Raw genomic sequence first — 27,857 nt, 5'->3', positions numbered from 1 at the left:
TAATTACAGCCAGGAAGAAGGACTATCTAGACAAGCACCATGCAGGTGGTGAGAAGAACTAGCTGGCAGAGCAGAGCCAGAAAAAGACCAGCTGAAAAACAGCAGACCAAAGACTTGAAACACGCCATAAAACACTAATTTGTCTTTTTAGCATTCATCCTGAGTCAAGGCAATTATGTTTAATGAGGATGCATGATGCCTTTTTATAAAGACTCACATGCCAAGGGTTTACACTGTGTACAGATGTGCATACAGGTGTGTGTGCAGATGTGTGCACTCTGGTGTGACCAGAGTCAGTGAAGAGATAAATCTCTACCCAGGACTCTGTGTCCCACGTGTCGGCTGCAGAGTGATTAAAAACAAACCCTGCCCTGAATTCGACTGCATTTGTGCCCACTCATGCTGTGCCTCTGCAGAGTGGCTGGACAGGTTCCAGCGAGGGTGGATTAAGTCGGGAGAGGCATCCTCCCCTCTGATGCCTTTATCTCAGTTTCTCAGGGAAGAAAAAAAAAACTGACTCAAATCACCCCAGGAAGAAAAATAATTACATATTCTATAATTGTTTATCTTTACTTGGCAAAGTCTCTCCACCTACTTCTCGAGTATTTCTTACCCTACTTATCTATTATCCTCCAAATTCCCTTATCAAAAGGGCAAAAAGATAAGAGACTGTTCTATCTTTTGGACAGAGATATCTTGCCGAGAAATCAAGCTCTTTAAAACTACCCATCAAAAGGCAAAACCTAAGACATCTGTTTCAGGCAAAGATGGAGTCACGGGGATTGGATTTACTCTCTTTGCTTAAATAACTAGAAAACCAGACAAAAATACACGTTTTTCAGACAGTTGGCTTTGCAGGATCACACTCCCTAAGCGAAGGAAACAAAAAGAGAACCCAGGATTGCCCATCGGCCGCCTGGAGGAGGTTCCAGGCCAAAGGGCAGGGAGGGAACACCCAAACAGACCCCAGACGTCTTGGTGAGCAGCAAAGGCAGAAGACAGAGGGTCAGGGAGGTGATGGGAGCAGAAATTTTCAGGGCAGAATAGCAGGGAGGAGGCAGCTGCCTCAGGAGCAGGCTCTGCAGAGCTGTCTGTGGATCTGCACATCCATGAGAAATAACCACGCCCAGGAAAGGCCAGCCACCATGAAGAAGCGGGCAGGTGGGTTCTCAAAGCACACACGGGGCTTGGAATAGCTCGTGTTCCTGCCAAAATGGGAAATCTGCATAACACACACACACGGGGCATCGTTACTGCCGCCATGGTCTGGAAGGCCCAGCCAAGTGCCTGTCTGTGGTGCTGGCTTCGTTGGCCGGATGCCGTGCTTAGAAGCCCCTGCTCCAGACCCAGCCCACGGAGCAAAGGTGAGATAGTAGCCCAAAGACAGTAGCCTGTGTAGGCTGTCCAGGGAGCCATGAGGCGTCCTAGCCATAAAGCTCCACCCTGCAGGGGCACTTGACACCCCATGGAAACCAGCCACATTATCACATTTTCTCCCTTTGCGTCTCAACCATCAAACGATGGTTTCTCTAAGTGAACCTTGCTCCTTCTGAGCTTTCTTGCGCAAGTTCAGAATGTGAAGCCACAGCTGCTGGTGCCCCAGCTCCAGAAGAAGAATATGGAAAGAGTTGAACTGTGCCAGTTTCGGATCAGTGTGGCCAGGCACTTCAAACAGAAAATCAACTTAATTCCAATAGCGGTTTATTTTTCATTCAACTCACAGAATAAAATGCATGTTTTTAGAAATTGGTTCTGTTGAAGATGTAAGCACCTGATACGACTGTGAATGATATGGTAAATTCAGTTAAGACAAAACTGTATGTTTTTGTAGGGATCTTATGAAGCCACATTTAAGTGGAGCCGTGTGTTATGGTTTAATAATATTTTTACCAAATTAAAAAACCTACGGAAAAGAAACATACTTGGAATTGGTTGCGATATGCATGTATTTTTCTAACAGCCAGAATAGAAACTGTCATTGTCAAAACTGATTTTTATATAGCAAAGAGCACACGAACTACAAAATGTTTTGGTAATTTTTAAACGAAAAACAACTTCAGCATGACAATAGGCTCTTTTCTCTCCTGGCTTCCTGTTGTCTGTCCCATTGTAAAAATGTTTGCGCTTTGAAGAAACACTCTGTAAATCAAAATAAGGGTTTTACAACGGATTAAATTTGTTTTAAGTTTTCTAAATTTGGGTTGCATTTTGTTCAAAATCAGTTCGGTTTTGATCAAATTATTCAACAATTAAACAAAACCTCCAACGATGAAGTTTTGGTAATTTGTAATTATAGGAAAGAAAGTTTGAAAAGAGAAGTTCATTGAAATTTATTCTTTCAAAAGCAAGTGAGGCATTCAACATATCCATAGAATGAGGAAAGCGCAAGTGGATTTTGAACTTCTATAATCTTGCCTGGAACTTCAACTTGTAGAATTTTCTGATAGAGCACCTATTTTTAATTGGATACGTTCATGTTTTGTACCACAATGGGATAAAACTAAGAGGCTCAATGATTTTGCAGCATATAAATTTAATAGAAAATTAAAAGAATATCAATAGAAACAACTTCTTTGATTAATTTTATCTTGTAAAAACATTTGTCAATAAACGACCTCTTAAATGGATACACAAAGACAGTATCTACAAAAATATTTGCCTAAAATATTTACAATTTCAATATTTTTAAAATAGTATTGAGAGTTTCATACATTTAGCAAAATTTGCTCTGAGCTTACCAGGCCCCTCGGCACTTCCAGAGACAGTACTTCCTCAAATTAAAAATCTAATAGTAGAGCATAGAGAGGAGAGTCCAGGGGAGACCTGAAACATTTTCAAATTTACTCATCACAAAATTCTACTTCGAAGAGGATTTCAGGAAATTTCGCAAAAAATTAAAAATAATTAGACTATATTAAAGCATATGTCTTTGGGAAAAATACCAGAGACACAGTGTTAAATAAAGATAATTTTAAGAATATAATAAACACACGAGTATATATAAAGAATAGTTATTTTGCGTTTTTAAAATTTAGATAACCCATATTTAAAACGTCTGTTTTGCCTTAATGAACATAGATATTTTGTATTTACCTTATATAAAAACTTGTTTTGGGTGGGATCCCTCCTGTAATCCCAGCACTTTGGGAGGCCCAGGCAGGTGGATCACCTGAGGTCAGGGGTTCGAGACCAGCCTGGCCAGCATGCCAAAACCCCGTCCCTACTAAAAATACAAAAATTAGCCAGGCATGGTGGTGCACACCTGTAATCCCAGCTACTTGGGAGGCTGAGGCAGGAGAATCGCTTGAACTCGGGAGGTGGAGGTTACAGAGAGCTGAGATCGTGCCACTGCATTTCAGCCTTTGCAACAGAATGAGACTCAGTCAATAAATAAATAAATAAAAACTTGTAGTTTCAAATAAAACTATCTTCAGAGGCACCAATGTTATAAAATTGATTTGGTGGTCAAATCTCTTTCCCTGTCCCCCCTTCCCTCTCTCCTTTTCTCTCTCTCACTTTTCACACAGATACATAAATTATTTTCAGCATCCCCTTCTCACTATCAAAAGCATCCTGGCTCCAGTGATAAGTTATATAGTCATCCTAATCACTGGCTCAGTGGAGAGTGCTTCAACTTTCCCTTCCCTCTTTCCCATAAGCAGGGAGAAATAATACCCACCCAATGTCAGGGGAAGGAGGCTGTCATGTATACCAGTCACAGAGATTGTGGGTCTGTGGGAGAGAGTACCTGATGTGTCACCCCCATTGAAATTGCTGTCTGGGCAGCTGACCTGCCAATCTACTTCTTGTACTTCTATGAACCAAGAGAGAACAGAATTAAAAATATGTGGCAGGTACATCACCAAGGAAACCTGCATTCCCACCATTTGCCATGTAATTTCATGGGGAAGCACTTCTGAAACAGCAGGGTAATGACCACCCAAAGTCCACTCCTGCATAAAAGTAAGGAGAATACCAGATAAAAGGGCCCAAATCACCTTTTTTAGAACTCTAGAAGTTAATCGAAGGGTTACAGCTATCAAAGGAGAATTTATTTAAGAAAAATAACTGAAAGTAATAACAGCAAGTTCTGTGACATTTTAACTTGCCTGTTCCAATCTCTCTCCAGCTCAAGGGTTGCCTTGAAAACTAGTAGCCTTATAAATACAGTAGCTGTGAAAACTGAAGCTCGGCACCCCCTGGGTTTGGAGTTCCCCAAGCACGCATACTCAGAAAACTGTCACTAGTTGACCTGTCTGGCAGTGTTATAAAAGCTCCACTCTCAGGGCTTGTTTTTATTTGACCTCAGAGTTCTCTCTGTATGAATGGCCCTATCCCTGGGACATTTGTCAAAAACAATTAGTGGCAATTGTTTAACATCACAGCTACCTGACATGATAATACCAGTTGGGGCTAATAAGAGTCTGACCAAAAATCTTTTTAGTACTAAGGAAAAACAAGGAAGTAAGGTGTTTACAGGGGGCTTTGCAAAGTTCTGACATATCTTTGAGAATCAAGATGGCCATGTACATGTGCATAGCTGTGTGCATGCCCAGGAAAGACCTGAGAAGGCCCTAAACCCTCACCTGTAGCTGACCTTGAGGCTTTGCACAAGCAGGAAGTGAAGGCTAAGGCAAAATTGTAAACTCACTGCTGGAATATTGAAGGTGTGCCCCAACACACATATGGAACCCCCTCAGAAAAGACTAGAGACATTGAATCGAAACATTTCAGGAAATCTCTGTTCAATCATTAGCTTAACAATAAGCTCAACAAACTCTAAGTAGAATAAACAACTCAAAGGGATCTGTACCCAGACACATCATTATCGAACTATCAAACACAAAGTGAGAATCTCAAAAACAGCAAGAAGGAAGCAACTCCTCACAAACAAGGGACTCTCACTAAGATTCACATCCAAGTTACTAAACACTATAGTAAAACCAGAAGCTCAAAGAGAATCACCAATGGGACAGCAAACACAAAAACAGGCACCATGAGCATGAAAATAAGAAATATCTGAAAAAAAAAGAACTCCCAAACAGCAATCCTTGGACAACATATGCTCCTTCCAGAACTTTGGAAGAAGGCTTTTGATTTTTCCCAGCCTTCCTCTGCCACTTCTATGGTAGCAAAAATAGTTTCTTTGCCCATACTTTTTTCTGTAAAAGGGAAATATGTTTCTATTGTTTCTTTTCTTTCTGGTTTCTGCTGCTCAGCTTGGAAGGCTCAGCAGACATTTCAAATACCCCTCTTTACTTACTTTCTCACTTTCTCTTGTGTGCTCCAAGTAGGTTCTGACACTGTCAGATCAGGGTGCCTTCTTTGGTTCCCTTTTTTTTCTGACACAGATATTTGTTTTTTGACATTCTTCTATAGTTTTTGCCTTATGGGATCTCCCATAGTAAGACATGTAAAATTGATGAGTTTTGACTCTGCCAAAGCATCTATTATTCAAACACACTTTGTGCCTTCTCAACTCTGATGTTGTATAATTCCACCAGGAAATATTTGCTCACCAAGCCTCCCTTTACCCCAGGTGAGACTTAACCTATCAATATCCTGCCTGCCTCTCTTTTAGTAGCTCTCTTGCTGTTTCTTTCCTTAGAGACCTAAGTCTATAAACTATCCAGACATATTTTCCAAGGGCAAATGCTAAATCTGATGCTCTGCCTAAAATATTGTATCATCTTCCATTCATGGAATAATACTTGAAGTACTCTATTCTTAGTGTCTCCGTCCTCTCAAATCTAACTTGATATAATCCTGTCTTTAAAATATGACGTCCAACAGTACTTACTACTGACTCCATGCCAGCAGCTTCAAGGAGTATCCTCCCAGAGGCTCTTCACTCAAGAGCCCCTTTAAAGAAGTAATCCATATTATCCCCTTAAACTTTCTTTCTCTTCATGTTGTACTTCATTAGGCCCCATCATTTTTCCTGATATAATAGCAACTTACCATATTTTTCCTAGTCTTATATTTTAAAAGCAATTTTATAACTATCAACCCTAGCCTTCATTATTATTTCCTGAGATCTGAAAATATCACGTACCCTCTTTCATGCCTCCCTAAGCTGTCCGCTAAGATTGCCAACTTTGTCTCAAAGAATGCTCTCTCAGTTTCCAGCTTGACGAATTTATCATCCTTATTTTCCCTTCCATTTTTTCTTTTCAAATTGTCAGAGGCATTCAAAAAAAAGCAACTCCATCTTGAATAGGGGTTGAGTAAAATGAGGCTGAGACCTACTGGGCTGCATTCCCAGATGGTTAGGCATTCTAAGTTACAGGATGAGATCAGAGGTTGGCACAAGATACAGGTCATAAAGACCTTGCTGATAAAACAGGTTTCAGTAAAGAAGCTGGCCAAAACCCACCAAAACCAAGATGGCAACGAGAGTGACCTCTGATCATCCTCATTGCTACACTCCCACCAGCACCAGGATAGTTTACTAATGCCATGGCAACATCAAGAAGCTACCCTATGTGGTCTAAAAAGGGGAGGCATGAATAATCCACCCCTTGTTAATAGCATATAATCAAGAAATAACCATAAAAATGGGCAATCAGCAGCCCTTGGGGCTCCTCTGCCTATGGAGTAGCCATTCTTTGATTCCTTCACTTTCTTAGTAAACTTACTTTCACTTTGCACTGTGGACTGGTCCTGAATTCTTTCTTGTGCAAGATCCAAAAACCCTCTCTTGGGGTCTGGATCAGGGTCGCTTTCCAGTAACAAAATCTCAAGCTATAACTTTTAAATTGGCACTCATCATTGTCCATTTTTCTTATAAGTTTACTTAACCTTTTATTGCATACCATTTGCTCTCTCTTAAAATTTGTTACATCCTCTCTTCACTCTCAATTGCTGACACAACTGTATGCTTCATTTGAAAATGTGAAAGCAACCAAAGAGATTACCATCATCTAACCTATGATTGTGCCTGCATCAGTATCAAGATCTCATTCTGTCCTGTTCAGACAGCAGTAGTACCTCCCTCCACATTTTCTTATACCCTGTCCCTGTGGCTTTCTTAAGAATAGAAAATCTCACTCTTTCTGTGGCATATCATTCTAATAATTGCCTACAACATGTTCTAGTATCAATCATTGAGAGAAGAAAGAAGAAGAAAAGGGAAGTGAAAGGAAATTGAAAACCCTATCTTGAGATCCCATACCTTGGTCCAGCTACTGCCCCATCTCCCTGCTACATTCATAGGATAATTTCTCCCAAAGTTTTATTTGTTCTTCTGCCACATTTTCTCTCTTCTCTCCTTCTGGGGCTCCAATTTCATCTATATTAAGCCTTTTCACGATGTCCACACATACCTTATATTCACTTGGGTATTTTCTGTTTTTCTTTTCTCTTTCTGTGTTCAGTTTGGATATTTTCTATTGATCTGTTCACCAGTTTACTAATCTTGCTTTCTTCTGTGTTTGGTATGTTGTCACCTCCATTTATAATTATCTTCAGATATCATATGTGTCTGTTCTAAAATTTCTTCTTGATCCTTTTTTGGAGATCCTCCTTCTTCAGTGAAAGTCTCTATATCTTCCCTCTATCTCCCTGAACATATTGACATTTTAAAATTCTTTTTGCTAACATCTGTACACCTGTGTGATTGCTGCCTCACCTGTGTTTCTCTTGTCTGTTTGGTCTCTTGATTTTCAGTTATGTATTCCTGTATCTCGTCATACTTAATAATCTTTTATTGAATGCAAGGCATTGTATTTAAGATAATGATATCTTCCTCCAGGGAGGAGTCTCCCTTTTCTGATAAACTAGAGTGAGACTGACTATTTAATCCCATTGAGAACTAAGCCAGGAGGGAACTGGACTGCACTGTTCCTAAGACCCAGCTACCTTTTCTCTCTCCTTCTAGAATATGAATTCTGTGAACACAGAGCTATTATACGTCTTGCTCATCATCTTCTTCTTTTGAGGGACAAACAAAATACTCCAAGGGGCACTGCAGAGGCACACATCAATCAGATCATTGATCAAATTATAGTTTCAAAAAGTGAACAAGCAGTAAAAAGAAACCATTCATTGTTCTGAATACAAAATTACAAGAAAAAAAGTTTATATGTGACTTTCACCAACCTTCTCTAATTTAGCCATCAAGTTAATTCCTGAAAATACAACTATATTTTTCATATATGGCCTGCTGGTGGGCACTAAAATATTGAAATAATTTATGAAATAATTAGTTAAAAGTTTAATTTTTACCAACATAGCTTTACATCTTATTCCATTTCTATTCATTCAATGAACAGATAATTGAAAATTATATGTTGATAATTGAATTGAAATAATATCTGATTGAAATAATTATCTGATAATAATTGAATTGAAAGCACCTAGCAAACATATCAGGCAAAGAGAAAGGTAACAGATTCCAGACATAATCGTGTTGGAAAATCAGGCACTCTGCAGCCTCACTTTCTGTGGGAAATCTTTCCAATGGTCATGTTGTAAGAGGCTAACATAGTAATAAGATTTCTCATATTTTAAACTGCCTTTCCATGAAAAATAAAAGGTTGACGAAAGAGAAAATGACTCAAGAAATGTGCCAACTATTGCAAATGCATGCTCAAGTATAAACACAAAAGTGCAAGTTGGTTTCTTACCCACCAACTCCTTGGTACAGAGTGGAATCTGCATGATTTCGATGAAATCAGTAAAGTGACACAGCAATGCTTTCAGATACAGGCACTATGTAGAGATGTTCGTTAAATTGAAGAAAACAGCAAATGAGACGCATTGGGGAGAAATATTGTGTCCATGGTTCTTAGTGTTTTTGCAAATCAAAAGAAAGTTAATTCTCTGCAAGTTTTTGTTAATGAGCACGTGGTAGGCTGATCGGAGCAGGAATACATGCAACAGCATTCAAACCTGCTCCACAGGCTGGCTTTAAGAAGACAAAAAGACTTTCCCATTTTAACAATCTCTTTCCCCAAACATGCACCAATTTTAACTATCCTGTTAAAAGAGAAACAAAAGGGGATTAATACATTTTAAAGTTACAGAAACATTCCTAAAAGCCTTCCAATGTTTTCAAGTGCTTGAGATCTTAAACCACTTAGGTGTACTTAAAAAAGAAATTTCAACTTGTGTCGGGGCTGTGGCATTACTGATTGAGGTTTTGGGAATTAACACAGCAATCCTGAACAATTCCAACAAATAAAATTACTTCACGGGAGAAAAAAGCTCCCACCCAACTTTTTATAAAAGACTAGTTGGATTTAGAATATATGAACACAGGTTGTAAGCTATTGAAAGTCTTTATAAAGATTTTGGAAATGGGTCCACACAATACATAAAATCTGGCTATTTTCAAAAGTCCATATAAGTTTCAGAACAATCTGGAGAGTTAACACTTGGAGTTAAATGAAAATAAATTGTAAGGCAGACCAACTTCTAAAACACTTTTAAGCATCAGCAAAAATATAAGTTGAAACTATTGATCCTGCTGCCAATAGTTAAAACTATTGTAACAATAAATATAACAGTAAATACATTTAAGCTTTTAATATGACAATGTTCAGTGCCTTGGAGATGAAGACATTTAAGTTTCTATTGTGAACATTTAACCTTGTTGATAGCACATAAAATTTTTACCAAAACATAAAGGAAAACAATCTACACCATCTTTAAATATGACTAGAACACAAACAAAATAGAGAGCTAAAAGCTATATGTGTGTCTCAGCAAAACAATCTTCAAATTCCTAAGACAAACAGAGCAAATTGAAGGCACACATAATTTGCTGAAATTAAAATCTTTGCTAAAGAAAGACTGTTAAATCTCCCCAGACTGGTAGATTATATATGTGTGTGTGTCCCTGGGAAGGATATATATATATATTAGGCCATGTGTACACACACACACACACACGCACACACATAATCTAATGAAGCCACATGGGTACTATTTTTTGCCTTCATAAAAATAAGTAAATAAGTTAATAAAATCCTTTTCCCAGCTGTATTAGTCTGTTCTCACACTGCTATAATGAACTACCTGAGACTGGGTAATTTATGAAGAAAAGAGGTTTAATTGGCTCACAGTTCTGCAGGCTGCATATGAGGCATGGCTGGGGAGGCCTCAGGAAACTTACAATCATAGCAGAAGGGCGAAGGGGAAGCAAGAATCTTCTTCACATGGCAGAGCAGGAGAGAGAGAGTGAAGGGGGAAGTGCTACACACTTTTAAACAACTGGATCTCGGGAGCACTCACTCACTATCACAATAACAGCCAGGGGGAAGACCACCCCCATGATTCAATCACCTCCCACCGGCCCCCTTCTCCAACACATGGGGATTACAATTCGACATGAGATTTGAGTGAGGACATACAGCCAAACCATGTCACCAGCGAACCCTGGATTTTTTTCCTTTTCACTTTGAACTAGTTATTCAGAAGGTAAAACATTTTTGTACTTTGAACATACATAGCAAGGGTTATCAGTGCCTGCTTTTGTGACAACCTCTAAGTTACATATAAATGAGATACCTTCCCATACACATTCCAGGAAAAAATAGCATGAGGGGAAAATATACACAGGTTTTTTCAAATTCCTCTCATTTTCTGAATGATCTTTTGGGGGCTTAATAATAAAGAACCACATTTCATTCTTTAAAATGTTTACTAAAAAGAAGTATCACCGAGAAAGGGAATAAGAAGAATATGGAGCTCAATTGGGAAACCTCGTCTTTGGCTTTCGAGAAGACACCACTGTGTGGGGCTTTAGTTTCACCCCACATGTGATTTTCTTGCTGTTAAAATGTCCATATGTGACATGGAAGCCCCACAGTTGAAGAAAAGTGGACTTCAGGTAAAAATAAAGGTGGTTTTGTTAATCTACAGGTTTCCACTCCCGGCCCATCTGAAAGACATAGAAAAGCAGGTTAACAGAAAACATCTTCAAGCTGTGATCTGGCCACAGTTTGTTTCTGGTTCTCTCAGGAGCTGGCATTTCTGTTGGATTCTGGATTCTGGGTGTTGTTCCTGGGAGGGGTAGGGTGGGACCCAGGACCTGCAGCACACACAGCTCCTCACGACACACCCAACGGCAACATGCCGCCGTGCAGAACCGCCGCAGGAAACATGGAACACTGATTTCGAAATTAGCTTTTGTGCAGTGCTGGTGCCCACTCCATTTCAGTTCATCTAAAACACCCCTTTCCATTCCTCTGCCCCTTCCTTCGTCTTCTCCCCTTTCTCACTCCACAGCCCCCATTCTGACCAACCAGCCTTGAGCATGCTGAGTCTACAGCAGTGTTTGAATCTGGATCGTTTGGTTCAATCATGGTGCTGAATAACTCTCTTGAAGAGCTATTTAAGCCATCCTCTTAGTACCAAGACCACTCTAAAACTAAGCCCCAAAACGTGAACATCATCTAGAGGCAACATTTAAAATTTTTAAAATTATGTATCCATAAGTAAAATGAATCTCTTTTACCTCTAGTAAAATGTTCAGAGTGTTTAATTCCATTTGATTCATACGACAATTCTATACTAAGGAAAATAGAGTACTATAATAGACCTGAAATCAAATTTTATGAAAGAAGAAGCCTGGGCAACATAGTAGGACTCCCTCTCTCCAAAAAAAAGAAAAGTAGCCAGACGTGGTGGTTCATGCCTGTAGTCTCAGCTACACGGGAGGCTGAGGTGGGAGGATGCTTGAGCCTGTCATTGCGCCACCGCACTCCAGCCTGAGCGACAGAGGGAGACCCTGTCACAAGAAAAAGGAAGAGGAGGAGGATGAAAAGGAGGAGGAGAAGGGAGGACGGGAGGGAGGGTGGGGAGGAGAGAAGAAGAGGGAAGAACAGGAGGACAGGGGTGGGGAAGAAAGAAGAAGGAAGAAGATGACGAAGGAGGAGGAGGAGGAAGAAGAGGAGGAGGAGGGAGGGAGGGAGAAAGGGAGGAAGGAGGGAAAGAAAATCATGAGTTCCAGTCCCATCCCTGCTCCCTCCAAGCTACAGGACTCGTGTGACTTCAGGCCAGCCACCTAACCCCTACGGGTACTTCACAGTAGAATGTCTGTTGGGAATTCTGTGATATCTAAATTTGTTTCCAGCTTTAACAAACTATGATCCCACTATCATTCTCATTTTACAGAAGACAACTAATGTTCAGGGAGGAAAAGTAAATTGTTCAAGACCCTGTGGTCAACAAATGGTGGAGCACAGGCCAGGGCCTGGCTCTCTCAGCCCCAATCCATTCCTTCCACAGCAGCTTGCTGGTCTAAACCACAGGCACTAGGGCAGCTGGAAAAGAAGTCACCAACAAAAGTAATTAGAAATGCAGTTTCGAAGTTCTTTTTCCAGCACTAAAATATATCCTCAGAATGCAGCCAAATCAAAGTAGATGTGCTCTGTAGCAGAAAATTATTAACTAAAAAATGCTCAGGATGAGATGGCGATGGTTCCAATTTGATTACAAATTTCCCCCTTAAAGTGTTACAAATGTTCTAGTCAAGTCTAACAACAAATCAAGAAGCCCAAATATGGTGAAATAATAGCTTTTCTTTCTCCTTCCATGTGCAACACTGTATATACCACTAATTGGCAGATGGTTTGAAACTGGTCTGATCTTTAAGAGGACTTGGACCATCCTAGAATCCCCGTTGCCATCTTTGTGCTAACCAGCAAGAAGCTCAGCCAACCTGGAGTCAAGTGCAGGCCTCATCTTAGTAGGGACTCTGCCTGTCTTCTCTCGCTTGGTAACAGAAACAAAAAGACAACTACCCAAATGGAGTAACTGGAGTCGCCGACATTTCTTAGTGCCTTTTGTGTGTCCGGTATGGTTCTGCTTATGGTAAGTAATTTTCCCAACAGCCTATGAGTTAGTTATTATTATTAGCTCTAAACTGAGCCACAGACCTCGTGCACACTCTTAATGAGAGAAGCCAAATCCGTATACTGACTTGAGAGTCCATTCTCTTAGTCACCAAAAATGTACATAGGATTCTACTGTCCATTTAGGACATATAAGGCATATATATACCTATATCGGCAAATGTATGTACATAGATGCATGTGTTGTGTACAGATAAAAATAGGTATGTATAATTATTATAATATGCCTTAATTCGCTTTTTAAAAGGGAGACCACGTTAGAGATAACTATGTAAACATGTGCCATTCACAAGGTGGCTAAGTCACTCTGGAATGCCAGGTGTGGGTTGACAGTGTAAGAAGGAAAGGTCGGCCCCAAAGGGCAATGATTCACCCAGTCTCGCTAACGACCCTCTTCCCTCCCAGACTTGCACAGTTACAGAATAGAGGAAGGAATTCCACATGAATTTCGGCTTACATGTTTTTTAAACATGTTTTTAAAAACTTACAGTCTTGCCAACAAAATATGAAATTCACGATTTTAATATTCCAACAGCATACCTCTTTAGCATAATGTGAAAAAACGTCCACTTTTATTTTCATTTGTCTTGTGATCCTTTCTAGTTTTTGACTGTTTTCTTCACAACCTGGTTGGCATTTTGTTCTCATGGTGTTTGTTGTTTTATTTGTTACCCCTGAATCATGTGTTCCTGACGGTCATGCCAGGCATGCCTACGTGGGCAACTCCGGCATCTCAGGTGGCTGCTCTCGGTGTGGCTGTCCCAGGCATGGCTGCGTGGGGGACTCCGGCGTCTCAGGTGGCTGCTCTCGGTGTGGCTGTCCCAGGCATGGCTGTTCAGAGGACTCTTGTTCCTCAGGTGTTTGTTCTTCTTGTCTTGGTGACGATTTTTCTTGTGATTGTCCCATCGGTGGTTCTCTGTGGGCTTCTATTTCTACTGGGGTTTCTAGTAGTACAGGTGTATTTTTTTCCTCTAGAATGTCATGATTCTTTTTCTTGTTTTCAGTAAATAAAATAAAACAAAATCACCAATAAATCTAGTAGCCATCTAAATCAACTGAAATAAATCATAAAAAGACAAACATTGCTGCTATATCATTGACTTAGTAGTGACAGTGATAATACTAACAAAAATACTTTTCACATAGGGTATTACATGTGCAATGTGTTTTTGCATGCATTATCTTGAACAAGCATAAAATATGATGAGATACCATCAGAGAAGCTAGAATCAAAGGTGTGTTACCAAATGCTACTTACACACACACAATCCATTAGTCATTTAAAAATAGAAAAGTCACAGGGAAGAATCTTGCTTTTTCTGAATCAGTGAAACAGAAAAGGCATTTTTAGTAAAACGAAAAAGAAAGAAATCAGAGTGCAGGAGAATCCAGAGGCCATGTCCTTCAGAATAGACCTCAACTCATGAGAACCAACCTTCAGAGCTCAGGAAGAATACCCCATAGCAATCAACCTTTCACCGGCCAAACTACATTTCCCGATGCTAACACTACCTTTCCTATGGGGATGAATGCCATTTGGCAGAGGAAATTAAAAAGATGCTCCTGAAAACTGAAAACAAAACCGTTTGAAATAACACTTGAAAAGATGTCTTCAGCGAGAAGCCTCGCAGAGCCTGAGAGGGGCCAGGTCGCTTGGCTGACATGGAGAACTCAGCACGTTCACACACTGCCTTCCCCAAAACCTGCTCATCCCCTTGTTTTCAGAAGTAACGCGCAGACCCAAACCAGAAACCTCGACTCCAACTTCATTCTCGCCACCCATATCCACTTTGTGCCCAGTGTGGTCCATTTTATCCACTCCCAGGAATCTGTCACTTCCTGTCTGGGTCCCTGGGTCCCACCCCTGCCTGGGTCCAAGACTCCACTCCCGAAAGAGAGAATACGATGCACACACATAATACTCTCATCCCTTTCCCTTCTCCCCCTGCTATCACAGCCACTTCTTAGAAACATAAATCTGATCACATCGTCTCCCTGCTTTAGCATTACCTACAGGATAAAGACCAAAATCCTTACTTTGACAGATGAGGGCATGGGGACAATGGCCAGGTGACCACCAAAGAAGTGGAGCTGCCCGAGACTGTGTTACCAAACAGCGCACAGCTAAACGGGGCCAGGCGACTAGCTCAGACCAAAGGGATGTGAAACGTGATGTGTCCCTTCTGGGCTGAGATGGCTGGGTATCGAATGTGGCTTCCTACGTCTTTCCTTCTCCTCCTGTAGCAAACTCAGAGACCGTGTGTTGAGGACAGCAATGACAAAATCAAGGATCCCTGAGTCACCGTGTGGAGGAGAGCCACCCAGGAAAGCCTCCAATCCACAGTAGGCTGCTGTAATCAAGAAATAAGGATTTACTGTGTAAAGCCACTGAGATTTGGAATTGATTTTTTTTTTTTTTTTTTTTTACTACAAATTAGCCTTGCCTCTTCTCACTGATGGATCTTAAAAAGCTGAACCTTGTCTGTATCTCCATCTTCCTCACATACTATTCCTTCCTCAGGCACATTCACTTTTTGCTCCAACTGCCCCAAACTAGTTGCACTCCCCCAATGCACCCTCACTCTTCCATGCACTTCACTAAGCTGACCCCTCTGCCCACCACCCCCTTCCTCACCCTGTCAAGTTGGCAAATTCCTACAAGCCCTTCCCAATTCATTTTCGCAATCCTCTCCTTTATAACACATTCTATAAATCACTGCAGCCTCCCTCCTAGGCCCAGACAGTCAATTGTTCTCTCTGTGGTATATTTCCAGGGTATCCAGTACACACCTCCATTTTCACACATATCTCTCTTGTTAGACTTTCTTGTCTATAGATCTGTGCCCAAACCCCAATACACATGAGCTTCTTGAGAAAAACAAAACTGAATCTCATTCCAATGGATTCCCTCCACATTCTGGACAGCACTTGGCCCAAGGTCAGCAGTCCCATATTGTCTATTTTTAAAAAATGATTAATGGCACGTGAGTCCTGCTGCCTCCGTCCACTTTCAGATTCATCTTGAACAAGGCACCTTCCCTTCTAGGTTTCAGTCAATTCTCTCTTTGAAAATAGGGATAAAAATATGGATCTTTAGGAACTGTAGGATTAAGATGACATGACAATGAAAGCACACTATGAATGGAAAAAATGGATATATACATGATATGATACTCATCATCACATAAAAGCTTAAACAGAAAAAAAGGAGGGGGTTATAGAAGAAAATACAAAGACTGTCACACAGTGATGTATGACTATGTGCCAAGCAAAAGGCAGGGGCTGAGTGCTCTGAAAGCCAGCGACCCTCTGCTAATCCCACAGGAAGACCTGCCCGGCTGCTCACGCCTTGCGCTAACGTAGCGCCCTCCTGCACCTGTGCATGATTCTCTGCATCAAGTCTGTCTCCCCCACTAGAGGGCAGGGATTGCATTTACTCATCTTTGTTTCTGAAGTGCCCAGCTCAGCCTGGCACATGAAAGAAACTCAGAAAACGTTTGATAAATAAAAGAATCAAAAATAAATAATGAATGAACCAGCAGTCTGCTAGTCCCACATATGAGCACTCCCAAAAACACATAAAATTAGAATGTGCAGAATTAAAAATAGATTTAAGGTATTAAAATGTATGTATATGAATATTAATATATTATGTAATATAAAATGATATAAAATATTAATATAAAATAATATTTGTGCTGTGTTACTACAGAGTAAAACTTCTGCGTTCACCTTGCCTTTTGAATCCAATCATCTACGAGACGTTCCTGGCAGTGCGTCTGTGTGCTCTGTTGGTTTTCATTCAGAACTCAACCTGCAACCCACCAGGTACCTGAGTGTGGCTGAAAATGTCTCCCCTAAGGATACTCATGTGTGTCTAAAACCTCCTGTCTGAAACTTGTACTTCTTATCACAAGTTTCATGAGCTTTTCTTTACAAAATATTATAAGAATAAATGCAGTGAAAGATTAAAATAATTGAACGATGGAAAATCTGCCAAAACTGCATTGTTGACTGACAGATTATGCCACCGTACGGTATGCCAAAATCTTCATTTGTCAGCTGACCTGGAACCTGCCATATGCAAGACGGTTTAGAGGGCTCCATGCATAGTCATGAGAGCGTGGTTTACTCAAAGTCCACGTGAGCACATGGGGAAGGCTGCCTGTCAATGGGAAGCTTGGTGACACCCCCCACGAAGCAGTGAATCACGGGGCCTCGCTGCGGACACTTTCACTGCGAAACTCGCAGAGTGGCCACCTGCACCGTGCCCTACATCACACAGAAGTGTCCGTGAGTAAGCACCGGTCATAGGTTCTCTTACTAGGAAACAGAACCACTTTTTTACTCTTGCTGAGGTTCTTGAGAGATGCTGGAAACAAACAAACACACAAAAATCCAGACATTAGTAAGCTGACCAAAAAGTGTAAAACCATGGTATTTTAATGTAAGATCTATGGATAAAAGAATTACTGGAAAGTAACCATTTTGACTAGTTTAGAGAGCATTTAGGGCCGATTTCAGTAAAAAATACAACTATGCTTTTATTATGCAGAAAGCCATGCCAACATTATGCAAATTGTACCTTCTGAAATTACAAGGCACTGGCAGAATTTTGATCTTATTTTTCTTCCCCCAACCCCCGCCAAAAAGCGTATTTTACTTGAATTAGGTTTTCTTTCCCTTCTTCCTCACAGGATTTCACAGCAGGCAGCCAGCCACATGCGGTGGCACTTCCTCTGCTCTATATGAGATTTACGAGGTGACAGGGTCTTTCCAGGTGACCCGGAAAATGCAGGTGCTGGGTGTTCTCTGCAAACAACCAGCAAATATAAACCAGTTCGGCTTACACAGCAGCTGCTTTGTAAAATCTCAATAGTAAATAGCAACAAAAGTAGAATACTCACTCTAAAATGAAAAATACCAAAACTACAAATGTACACTTACATCAACACTCACAAGATAAAACACACAAATGCACACAAATATAATATAAATAAATGCAATAAAACTTTTCCACAGATCTGCCCCATTGAACATCTTCTCCGACAATTCTGCTTTGATTTCAGGTATTGTGAAGCCCACGGGCTTCTCTACCAATTCAGTAACTTAGCAGGAAAAGATTTGTTCTAGTCTAGATAGACGCCCATAAGTGTACCTGTGTGTCAAAGTTTCTATCAGCATAATTAACACAGAAATCTTTTGCCAATAAGCACTTCAGTTCAACTGAACTCAGTAGCCAGATAATGAGACTGAGGCTGTTCTGCAGCCCTGACATTTTGGCGAGTGAGATGAAAAAGACATGTGGGAGCAGATGCGGGAGCTGACAGCCGGCGAAGGAGGAATTCGAGAAGCCGTCAGAAGAGCTGGTTGGAGAGATTAAACTGCCAACAGCAGCAGCTGGGGAAATCTGAAAATTGGAGCGGAGGGAAAAACGAACAGGAATGAAGAGTTTCAAGAGCAGGCTCACACAATCGTGTGAGGTCAGAGGCCACCAAGAATCAGACTTACGATAACAGCTGGATGAGTTCAGAAAAACCACTGCCTTTCTCCACAAAGAATTTCCTCAATTGTACATTTTAAGGTATTATGTGATTTGAATATTATGTAAGTACCGTATTCAATACTCGGTTTAAAATCTAGTTTTTATTTTCACTTATTTTTGTGGCTGCCAGAAGCCCCAGCAGCTGCTAGTTATGAATTAAGATGTCAGGCTCAAATTTGTGAAAATAAATCCAATGTTTTGGTTGAAGGTATAATTAGTTTGCGAAAAGTTAGAAACCCAGAGATAGATAGCATTTAATTTCTGTATTTGGTAACTATTACCTAGGCAACTGATTTCTCTGTGGGCTAGAACGTTTTTAAATAAATCAGCAAAGACCTTACCAAGTCCTTACAGGGGACTGCCAGTTACATCAAAAAGTAGTTTGAATTCACAAAATCTCTGATGGTGGCTTGAAGGCTTTCCTGTCCCCCTGTGGCCCTAGATTAACGGGTTAACCTAATAATCTCTCTTGCAACCACTATAGTTTTTTTATTCTTAAAATATAAAAATATTTTTACTTCCTGTATTCAAACATGCTCATCATAGAAAATCTGAAAAACAGAGCAAAGCCAAAAAACAGAAATAAATGTAAATCATAAACCCACCATTTGATATAAGTTGTAACCTAAATAAGTCTAGCAATAGGTAATAAGAACTTAGCTCTAATTTTGTAGCCTTGGGACAAACTTCTAGACGTGGATAGCTGGTTCAAAAGGCATAGGTGTGTTTCAGACTTCTAAGACATACTTCAGAGTGTGACTCTCCTGAGGACACAGCCCCACAGTACCCTCTCAAACGATGCCTTTCTCTTCCACACGCTGGAACCACCAGCCATGGAGGTGGATAGGGGCCCTTCTTGCACCCACCACTGTCTCCAGATCTTTACCCCATCCTCCTCCCTAAAACCGTTCAGCCTCTGAAGTTTCCGTCATCAGACTGTACTATTCATCCCCCTTTCTTCTGAGTAGTTGTCTACTGAGCTCCAGGCCACACCTCTTACTCTTAGCCCATGTCAGCCTTTGGTGTTTGGTCTCTCTCTCTCTCTCTCTCTCTCTCTCTCTCTCTCTCAGTCTCTCTGTCACGATCCTTGGGGACCACAACAGTTTCTCAATACAAACCTTCCAATTGTGGTTTCTCAGTGCCTTGGCCTCATCACATCTGATGATCCTGCTCCTTACCACAGACCACACCCTAGACCCTGTGATTACCAGGAATTCTGACCCACCTCATTCCACCCTCCCGTCTTTACAGCTAATGCCCCGCTCCAATTCTCCTACCTCATCAGCACCTCTGTGCCACCAGCCCTGCCACCATTTCACCCTCCCACCCCTGACTTGTCCACATCCTCCTTTACCAACTCTGGAGCCACTGCCTGCCCCTGGACACGCCTTCCACTCGCGATCACCACCTTCAAGGGCTCCTTAGTGCCATGACACAACCCCAGGTTATTTCTCCAAGTAACTATTTCTTGTTTCCTTTTTCTTTAAAGCTCCACCTCCCCACTCTACACTCATAGTTCACGGCCCTGCCTCTGTGTATGAAAATAAGAGCACTCAGAAAAAACGTCCACAGGCCCTACCCCACACTTCCTCGCCTCCCAGAATCTGTGTCCACATCCTCTGCCCTCTCCTGTACTACTCTGGAGGGGCTGTCCTGTCCCTGCATAGGACCAACCCTCCCACCACGCACAGACTCCACACAGCTGGCCGGCTGAGGAAGGTCCACCCAGCAGTTATCGCCTCTCTTGATACTGTATCCTCAGTTTCTTCCCCTTTAGATGAGAACAGACATGCTGTAATAGCCACAACTCCTCGAAAAGAACCCAGCCTTCACCATGTGCCCCCTCCAAAAAGAACCGCGCCTTCACCATGGGCCCCCTCCTAAAAGAATCCAGCCTTCACCATGTGCCCCCCCACCCCCCAGAAAGAACCTAGCCTTGACCATGTGCACCTATAGCCACTGCCCCAGTGTGTGCTCCCCTACGGCCAAGTTCCCGCCGAGTGTCCCCTGTGCCTGGCATCTCCATTCCCATAACTTCCATTCTTTGGACCAGCTCCTATCAGGCTCATACTCATCTTTCTACAGGAACCATCTGTTGTCAGGCTTGAATGACTTCCATTTGGCCAAATACAAGCCGGTTCTCAGCTCTCACTTTGCTTGATCAGCAAAATTCAACTCGATTGATTGAGTTCTCTGATTGCTCTAATGCCACTCCTTGGCAGATTTAGCAAAATACTCCGAATACCGTTTTCACCTGAAAAGGCCCTTAAGCGATTGGCCAGTGTACTTGTGTTCCTACTGTGGTCCATGGTGCCTTCATGTTCCTCAGAGGTGTCTCAGGGGTCCAGCAGGAGGGCCCCAAAGAGACACAAAGGAAGGCTGAAGGATTCCAACTAAACAATTCCTTTTTTCTCTGCTCTGTAGACGGCAGGTCCTTCATTATATTCCACTTGGGGAAAAAGGAGTTCTGGTGCTTAACGTTTTATTTTAATTTATAAGATAGTACAGTATTATAAGATAGTTGCAAAGATAGTACAGACAAGACCAGTGTTCTCTTTTTTTTTTTTTTTTTTTTTTTTGAGACGGAGTCTCACTCTGTTGCCCGGGCTGGAGTGCAGTGGCACGATCTCAGCTCACTGCAAGCTCCACCTCCCGGGTTCGCGCCATTCTCCTGCCTCACCCTCCCGAGTAGCTGGGACTACAGGCACCCGCCACCACACCCAGCTAATTTTGTGTATTTTTAGTAGAGACAGGGTTTCACCCTGTTAGCCAGGATGGTCTCTATCTCCTGACCTCGTGGTCCACCTGCCTCGGCCTCCGCAAGTGCTGGGATTACAGGCGTGAGCCACCGCGCCCGGCTGACCAGTGTACTCTTTAAGCAGCTTCTCCTGATGCTAACACCTTACAAAATCATGGTACTTTACCAAAATCAAAATTAACATTTGTGCAATACTATTTAACTGTTAATACTATTTAACAGACTTTATTTGGATTTCCCCCAAACTAACGTGTGTTTTCTGCCCCAGGATCCAGTCCAGGACAGCATGCTGCATTTGGTTACTATGTCTCCTGGTTACCTCCAAACTCTGATAACTTCTCAGTCTTCCCTTATTTTTCACGGCCTTGATATTTTCAAGGAGTACTGGTTGGGTATTTTGTAGAATGTCCCTCAATTTAGGTATAGCTGATATCGTGTCATAAACAGACTGGAATTATGACTGGAGGGGGACAGTTCCACAGAGATAAAGTGCCTGCATCATACCAAGAGTTATATTACATCTACATTAATTCATCACTGGTGAGATTAACCTTGACCACAGGTGGGTGGTGCTGGTCAGATTTCCCCACCATAATGTTTTCTGATGCTTTCTTTCAAATACTAAAAGTCAATGATTTTGGCCGGCCACAGTGGCTTATTCCTGTAACCCCAGCATTTTGGGAAGTCAAGGTAAAAGGATCATGTGAGGCCAGGAGTTTGAGATCAGCCTGGGCAACATAGCAAGACCCTGTCTCTACAAAAATAACAAAAATTAGCCAGGCATGGTGGTGTGCACCTGTAGTCCCAGCTACTTAGGAGGCTAAGGTAGGAGGACCACTTGAGCCCAGGAGTTTGATGCTGCAATGAGCAATTACGGTGCCACTGCACTCCAGCCTGGGTGACAGAGTAAGATGATGTCTCAAAAAGAAAAAAAAGGATCTTGTCCTTACCTTTTAATATAAAAAATGAGACTCAACTAAGGCCTCAAATCAATGACCTGCACAGTTTCACCGTGTATTAATATTAATGGGACTAAAACCTCTGATGGTTTCAGACTTCTTTTCACCAACTAGAAACTCAAATATTCAAAAATGATTAAACCTAGAGACAGATACGGAACAGAAATGCCGCAGGGAACTAGAGATTTCCACGGGAAGTGAGAGCCACACTCTCCCCTGAACGCTTCCTCCAGGATGTTGCCTGATGTCATTTATTTCACACAAATGCCCTGATTTTCCCTCTCTCTGACTTTCTAATTTATTGCTTGGTGTTTATATTTGTATTCTTCTTTTAAAGGATTTCTATGCTCTTTTATCTCTATTTTTATTGCAAACCACCTCAAATCTCCTTGGCAATAAATAAAAGTTGCTTCAATAATTCAAAAAAGAGAAAGAGACCCAAGAACACCACAAGTGGGCTTGACTGTCCTCTTCGCACATTCTTAAAAGTAAGGGAACGCCCTGCATTTCTTAGAAAGATTTTAAAAATTCAACCCAAATCATGCCTGTGTGAGCCTCAGAGTGGCTGGTGTCACAGATGGATTACATGGCAAGTGGAGAAGCACTTCCATTGCCTCTGGGAAGGCAAACTCGTGTATTTATGGGAATAATGGAAGCTTTGGAGCAAGACAAATCTGGATTTAAAACCTACTTTCTAGTTATGTGGCCATGGGAAAGTAATTTACCTGAGTCTTAGTTCAAATTTAGAAAACTAATACCTACCATTTCAACAGCAATCCTCACATGAGGATAAAAAGAAAGAATATGAATATGATGCTCAGCACCGTTCCCAGCACATAATATGTGATGCTCTCTTCCTTCCTCAGCCATCCTCACTCCATCCCACTTGATGGACATTTGATGATCCCCAGGGCCAGACTCTTTTCATTCTGCCCAAGTTATTCACCAATTTATAGATTGCTCCCTCCCCTGTCTCTGCCAACTAGTCACTTGCTTAACAGCCCTTTGACATGTTGACAGAGCACTGGAATGGGAATCTTAAATACTAGGTTTAATTACAGATCTTCATGGAAAACTGAGCGAGCTCACAATGATGCCAACCTCGGTTCCCTCATGTGCCATGCAAGTGGCCCCCAAGGTGATCTCTGCATTTCCTCCCGCAGACCCTGAGCAGGCAAAGACACCAAAGATACGTGGAGCAGAAAGATGTCTGGAGGAAGTCCCCGCTAAGCATTTACAGTCTGCAAAGGTACATACTGTGTCATTCCAACTCTGTGACATTTTGGAACCGGTGAAACCATGGAGATAGTAAAGAGACCCATTGTAAAGTGATTACAACAGGTTTGGAGGGGACAGGGGAGTGGATGAGGGGGACACGGGATTTTTAGGAGAGTGAAGCTACTCTGCACGACACTATAGTGGGGAATGCATGTCATTATATGGAACACCAAGAGGGAGCCGTAATGTGAACTGCGGACTTGGGTGATGATGATGTGAGGGGTCGGTGTTGGTTCATCAGTTGTAACAAATGTACCACTGTGGTAGGGGATGCTGACAGCAGAGGAGGCTTGGGCCAGGGATGGGGGTGGGGGGGCGGGACGAGGAGTAAACAGGAAATCTCTGTACTTTTTGCTCACTTTTGCTATAAAACTAAAACTGCTCCAAAACATAAAGACTATTTTAAAAACAAATAGAAAATAAAGAGAGATCAGACTCTTTCAAACATTCTGTACTCAAAATCAGTGTTGTCACGTAGGGGCAAACCCTGAAAAGATAGAGAAGACTGCTACTTATCTCCACTCCTTAAAGCTAATGGACTACAGCCAAGCAATGATGCCTTATGATAGGAAAGGGCTTCTGAACATCTAACCTCAGCTCTCTTCTGCAAGTTACTATGTTTCTTTTTATGAAAAACTTCAATATACATTTCATTTATTTTAATTAGTCCTAATGATAAAGAAGTATTTAAGTAAGCTAGACCTCCTACATGGCTGGACAAGCTTTATGTTCATCTTTTGGCTGCAGTAACATTTCTAAATTGAGCTGATAATCAATATATAGTCTCAGTTTGGGGTATACTTCCAAAGTTATGGTAAACATGCTCATAAAATGAGGCTTAAAAGGTGAGCCAGTATTTTGAAAGACAAGCTCTGAGCCCTGAAAGGCTGACATAATGGCAATGGAAATGGTATATGGCACACAGCACACAAAACGTGTAGGATAAAATGTGTCGGAAGCAAATGAAAGACCTTCTACTTGTGTGCAAAACCTTAATTTATGTGACTACGAGATACAGAAGCTATGTTTAGCACATATAAGACTCAGTGGGTATGGGAGGCAGAATAATAGCCCTCAAAGATGATGACATCCTAAGCCCAGAACCTGTGACTATGCTAGGGTGCATGGCCAAGGGGAATCAGGCTGCAGTGAAATTAAGGCTGCTAATAAAGAGGGAGAGTATACTGGATCACCCAGAGTGCCCAACATAATCACAAGGATCCTTAAAAGTGGAAGAGGAAGATAGAAGAGAAGAGCCAGAGGGCAACATGACGGCAAAAGAATGCTCAGAGGGATGCAGGGATGCTGCCTTTGAAGACAGAGGGAGGGCCCACAAGCCAAAAGATGTGGACGGCCTATAGGGGCTGGAAAAGGCAAAGAAACAGATTCTCCCCAGAGCCTCCAGAAAGGAATGCAGCCCAGCCGGCAACTTGGCTTTAGCCCAATGAGACCTGTGTTGAACTTCTGACCTACAGAACTGTAAATCATAACCTTGTACTGTTTTAAGCCACTAAATTCATGGTAATTTGCCACAGTAGCCATTGGAAATTAATGAAAGCACTCCTGCCATCTCCAATGTCCTCTGGAGAAGTGTGGTGCAGGGAGGTATACACTAGACATTGGGCGAGAGAAACTGCATGGCTCACTCTCACCTTGAGCCCTGCGCTCAGTGCTGGGGCCACACCATCAGAGCATTTAAATAAATGTGAAGAAAATGACTACAAATCAGGTCATGTGCCTAATACTGGAGGGACTCTGGTGTTTGACTTGGTTTGGAGAAGAGAAGACTCAAGCAGAACATAAAAGCTCTCTTCAAATACAAGATAGAGCTGCCCTAATGGAAATGAAGCTTTGATAGGAAGAGTGGCAGAGCAGCCAGCTTCACTGTGTATGGCCTCGAGCGGCTTTAGTTCTATGTTATCAAGAATCTCAGTGCACCCAACACTCTCCTACAAACACAAAGGTTGCTTCAAGGAAGAATGAAGCAGCTGGACCACCCATCTGAAGAGAAGGTGCAAAGGAGATGGGTAGATTGGCTACAGGATCTTGATGGTTCTTTCTTAGTCTGAATTTCAATCAGGTGATAAGCTATTTATTATTCCTTTATTCACACTGACACAAACATATTGGAGTCCACCTTTGAATGGAATGAAAACTTGTGCTATAGGTGATTTTTCCTATGAAATTTGCTGGGAAATTCAACACAAATGTGTGGTGAAAACAGACAAGAATACTTTCTTAAGCCATTTAATGTTGGCAGACGTTTCGATTTCAATATTGTTTGGCATACAGTAACCACCCAACGTCAAAGAGAGGCACAATCAAAATCAGGTGCGCAGAGGGGACTGGAAATTGCATTAGGACCCAGATGAAAGATACTCAAGTAGAAAGAGGCCCTCGCCGTGCCAGGAGACACTGGTTCCTGCACATGACGCGGTAGAACTGACATAGGGAACTCAAGGAAAGTCCAGAAGAGGAAAGTGAAGAAGGCAGGGCTACCTTCCATTCACACGTGGTTTCCATTTTCAGCCTTTAGATACCTTTTCTCATTCAACATCACAACACTGCCACGTGCAGTTCCTTTTGCAGATGAGGGAAGTAATATTCAGAGAGGTGGAGTGCTTTGGTTAGACATCACAGATGTCAAGCAGGAAGGGCTGGTGGTTTGATCCAAGGACTCTGACTTCTACACGTTCCACCACACGCACGGCTGAATTCAATTAGGAGAGTTTGTTTGGGTGCCGAGTTCCTCTGATTAACATTTTGCTTCTCTTCTTTCCATTTTCAAGCATTTTTAAATGATTTTTTTAAACACAGTGATGTGCAGCATAATGATGTTTCCATCAGCAAAAGGCCACATGTACAATGGTGGTTCCTTAAAATTAGAACACCATATTTGATTGTATCTTGTCTATGATTAGATATGTTCAGATACACAAATACTCACCATTGTGTTACAGTTGCCTATGGTATTCAGTACGGTCATTTACTGTACAGGTTTGCAGTCTAGGCAATAGGCTACACCACACAGCCTAGGTGTGCAGTAGGCTATGCCATCGAGGTTTGTGCAAGTCACTCTCCGACGTTTGCACAAGGACAGAATCATCTAAAAATGCATTTCTCAGAACACATCCCATCATTGAGCAATGCACAACTATAAGTACATGTTAAAATCCTCTTGGCAATTTTAATGCATCCAATGACAACTTCTTTAGGATCATTTGGAAGAGGGCTGTCTACAAATAGGAAGAAATAGGAGAAAACTCCACCCCAAGTTTTTATGGCTACCAGGAAGGCAAAGGAAATGTCCCTTCTCTGTGCAGTCATATGTCCAAAGCACATGGTCTTTGATCACTACGGAGGAAAGTTGCCAAGTAAATCCTACTTGGAATTGCTCAGAAACAATTTTACAAAACTCAGAAGACCATTTTATCAGGCTGAAATTATCCACCCCAAGAGACTGAAGAAAGGCTGCATTTATATCAAATGCCATACAGGAAGTGAGAGAGTTCTGCCAACAAAGAAAGAAATAGAAATTTGAGATTCTCAGAAAAGAGTTATATTTAGTAGTAAGCAAAGTATCTGAGGCAAAGAAAAATGTAGTGAACACTCTTCTAGCATTGTTTGGATCTTGTTCTGTCTAAAGGCAAAGAGTCTGGATTCAGACCTCAAACAACCACCCCCAGTGAGTCAGGGTCAGTCCCACCACACAGCCCAAATGGACCACCAAGCCTCTGGCCCCATGGCTCCCCTTTAACCTGCCCAGTCACATGGAATGGGGTCGGGGCTATGGGGTGCAGCTTCCTGCTCATGCCCATCAGGCTCAAGAAGACAAGAGGAAGGGCTGAACCTGTATGGAGTTCACAAATTTCCCAAGAGTTGGAACCAAGAAGCAGCACCTAATTCCTTGGCCTCATCTTACCAATGAGGACATGGGGCCCCTGCAATGGGCCTGAGTGGATACAGCCCGTCGACAGCAGGTCCAGGGCTACTGCCAGGTCTTGTGGATGCAGGCCCAGTGCTTGCTCTGCTCTGAACCACACTGCAGTCCTAGGCATCATTTTACACCTAAGCAAAAGATCACAGAACGTCACTAATGGATGAACAACAACAACAAGAAAACCTCCAATAAAAGCACTCATTATTTCCCAGGATCACAAGAAATACCAAAAGGCTAAGTTGTGTCACCTACCAAATATTTGGGAAACTGCAGAGATGCATTTAGGTAAGCTGATTGATATGTAAGCATTCTCAGCACAAACATCAGGGCCTGAACCACCAAGCAAACATTCACCATTGGGTTTTCTGTCAGCTCTCCTTATCCTTGGGTAAAATAAGATGCATATTCAGTGAAATAATTTTCTGCATGGCCAACATCCTTATCTACAGCCCAGGGCTGCCCTCACAGCCTATAGGGCACTAACATTCAGATGCCCTGACGGCTTCTTCACAGAGGG

At 41.9% G+C, this 27,857-nt stretch overlaps 1 protein-coding gene across 2 annotated transcripts in view; it reads right to left on the bottom strand.

The window, feature by feature from the left end:
* Positions 1-10,031: 10,031 nt before the first annotated feature.
* The window catches only part of DCDC2C (doublecortin domain containing 2C), a 141,616-nt gene continuing 123,790 nt past the window's right edge, over positions 10,032-27,857 (bottom strand). The window contains exon 11 of one of the 2 annotated variants that reach the window (XM_030799903.1): positions 10,032-10,885. In XM_030799903.1, coding sequence (XP_030655763.1) covers positions 10,856-10,885 — 30 coding nt within the window. In that variant the 3' untranslated portion in view covers positions 10,032-10,855. The remainder of the gene's footprint in view (positions 10,886-27,857) is intronic. The other variant, XM_030799904.1, reaches the window with a different exon arrangement.

Source organism: Nomascus leucogenys, chromosome 19 (assembly GCF_006542625.1).
Source record: "Nomascus leucogenys isolate Asia chromosome 19, Asia_NLE_v1, whole genome shotgun sequence".
NCBI classification, from domain to species: Eukaryota; Metazoa; Chordata; class Mammalia; order Primates; family Hylobatidae; genus Nomascus; species Nomascus leucogenys.
Note: the sequence above shows the minus strand (reverse complement) of the source record. Positions and strands in the feature narration are given on the sequence as shown.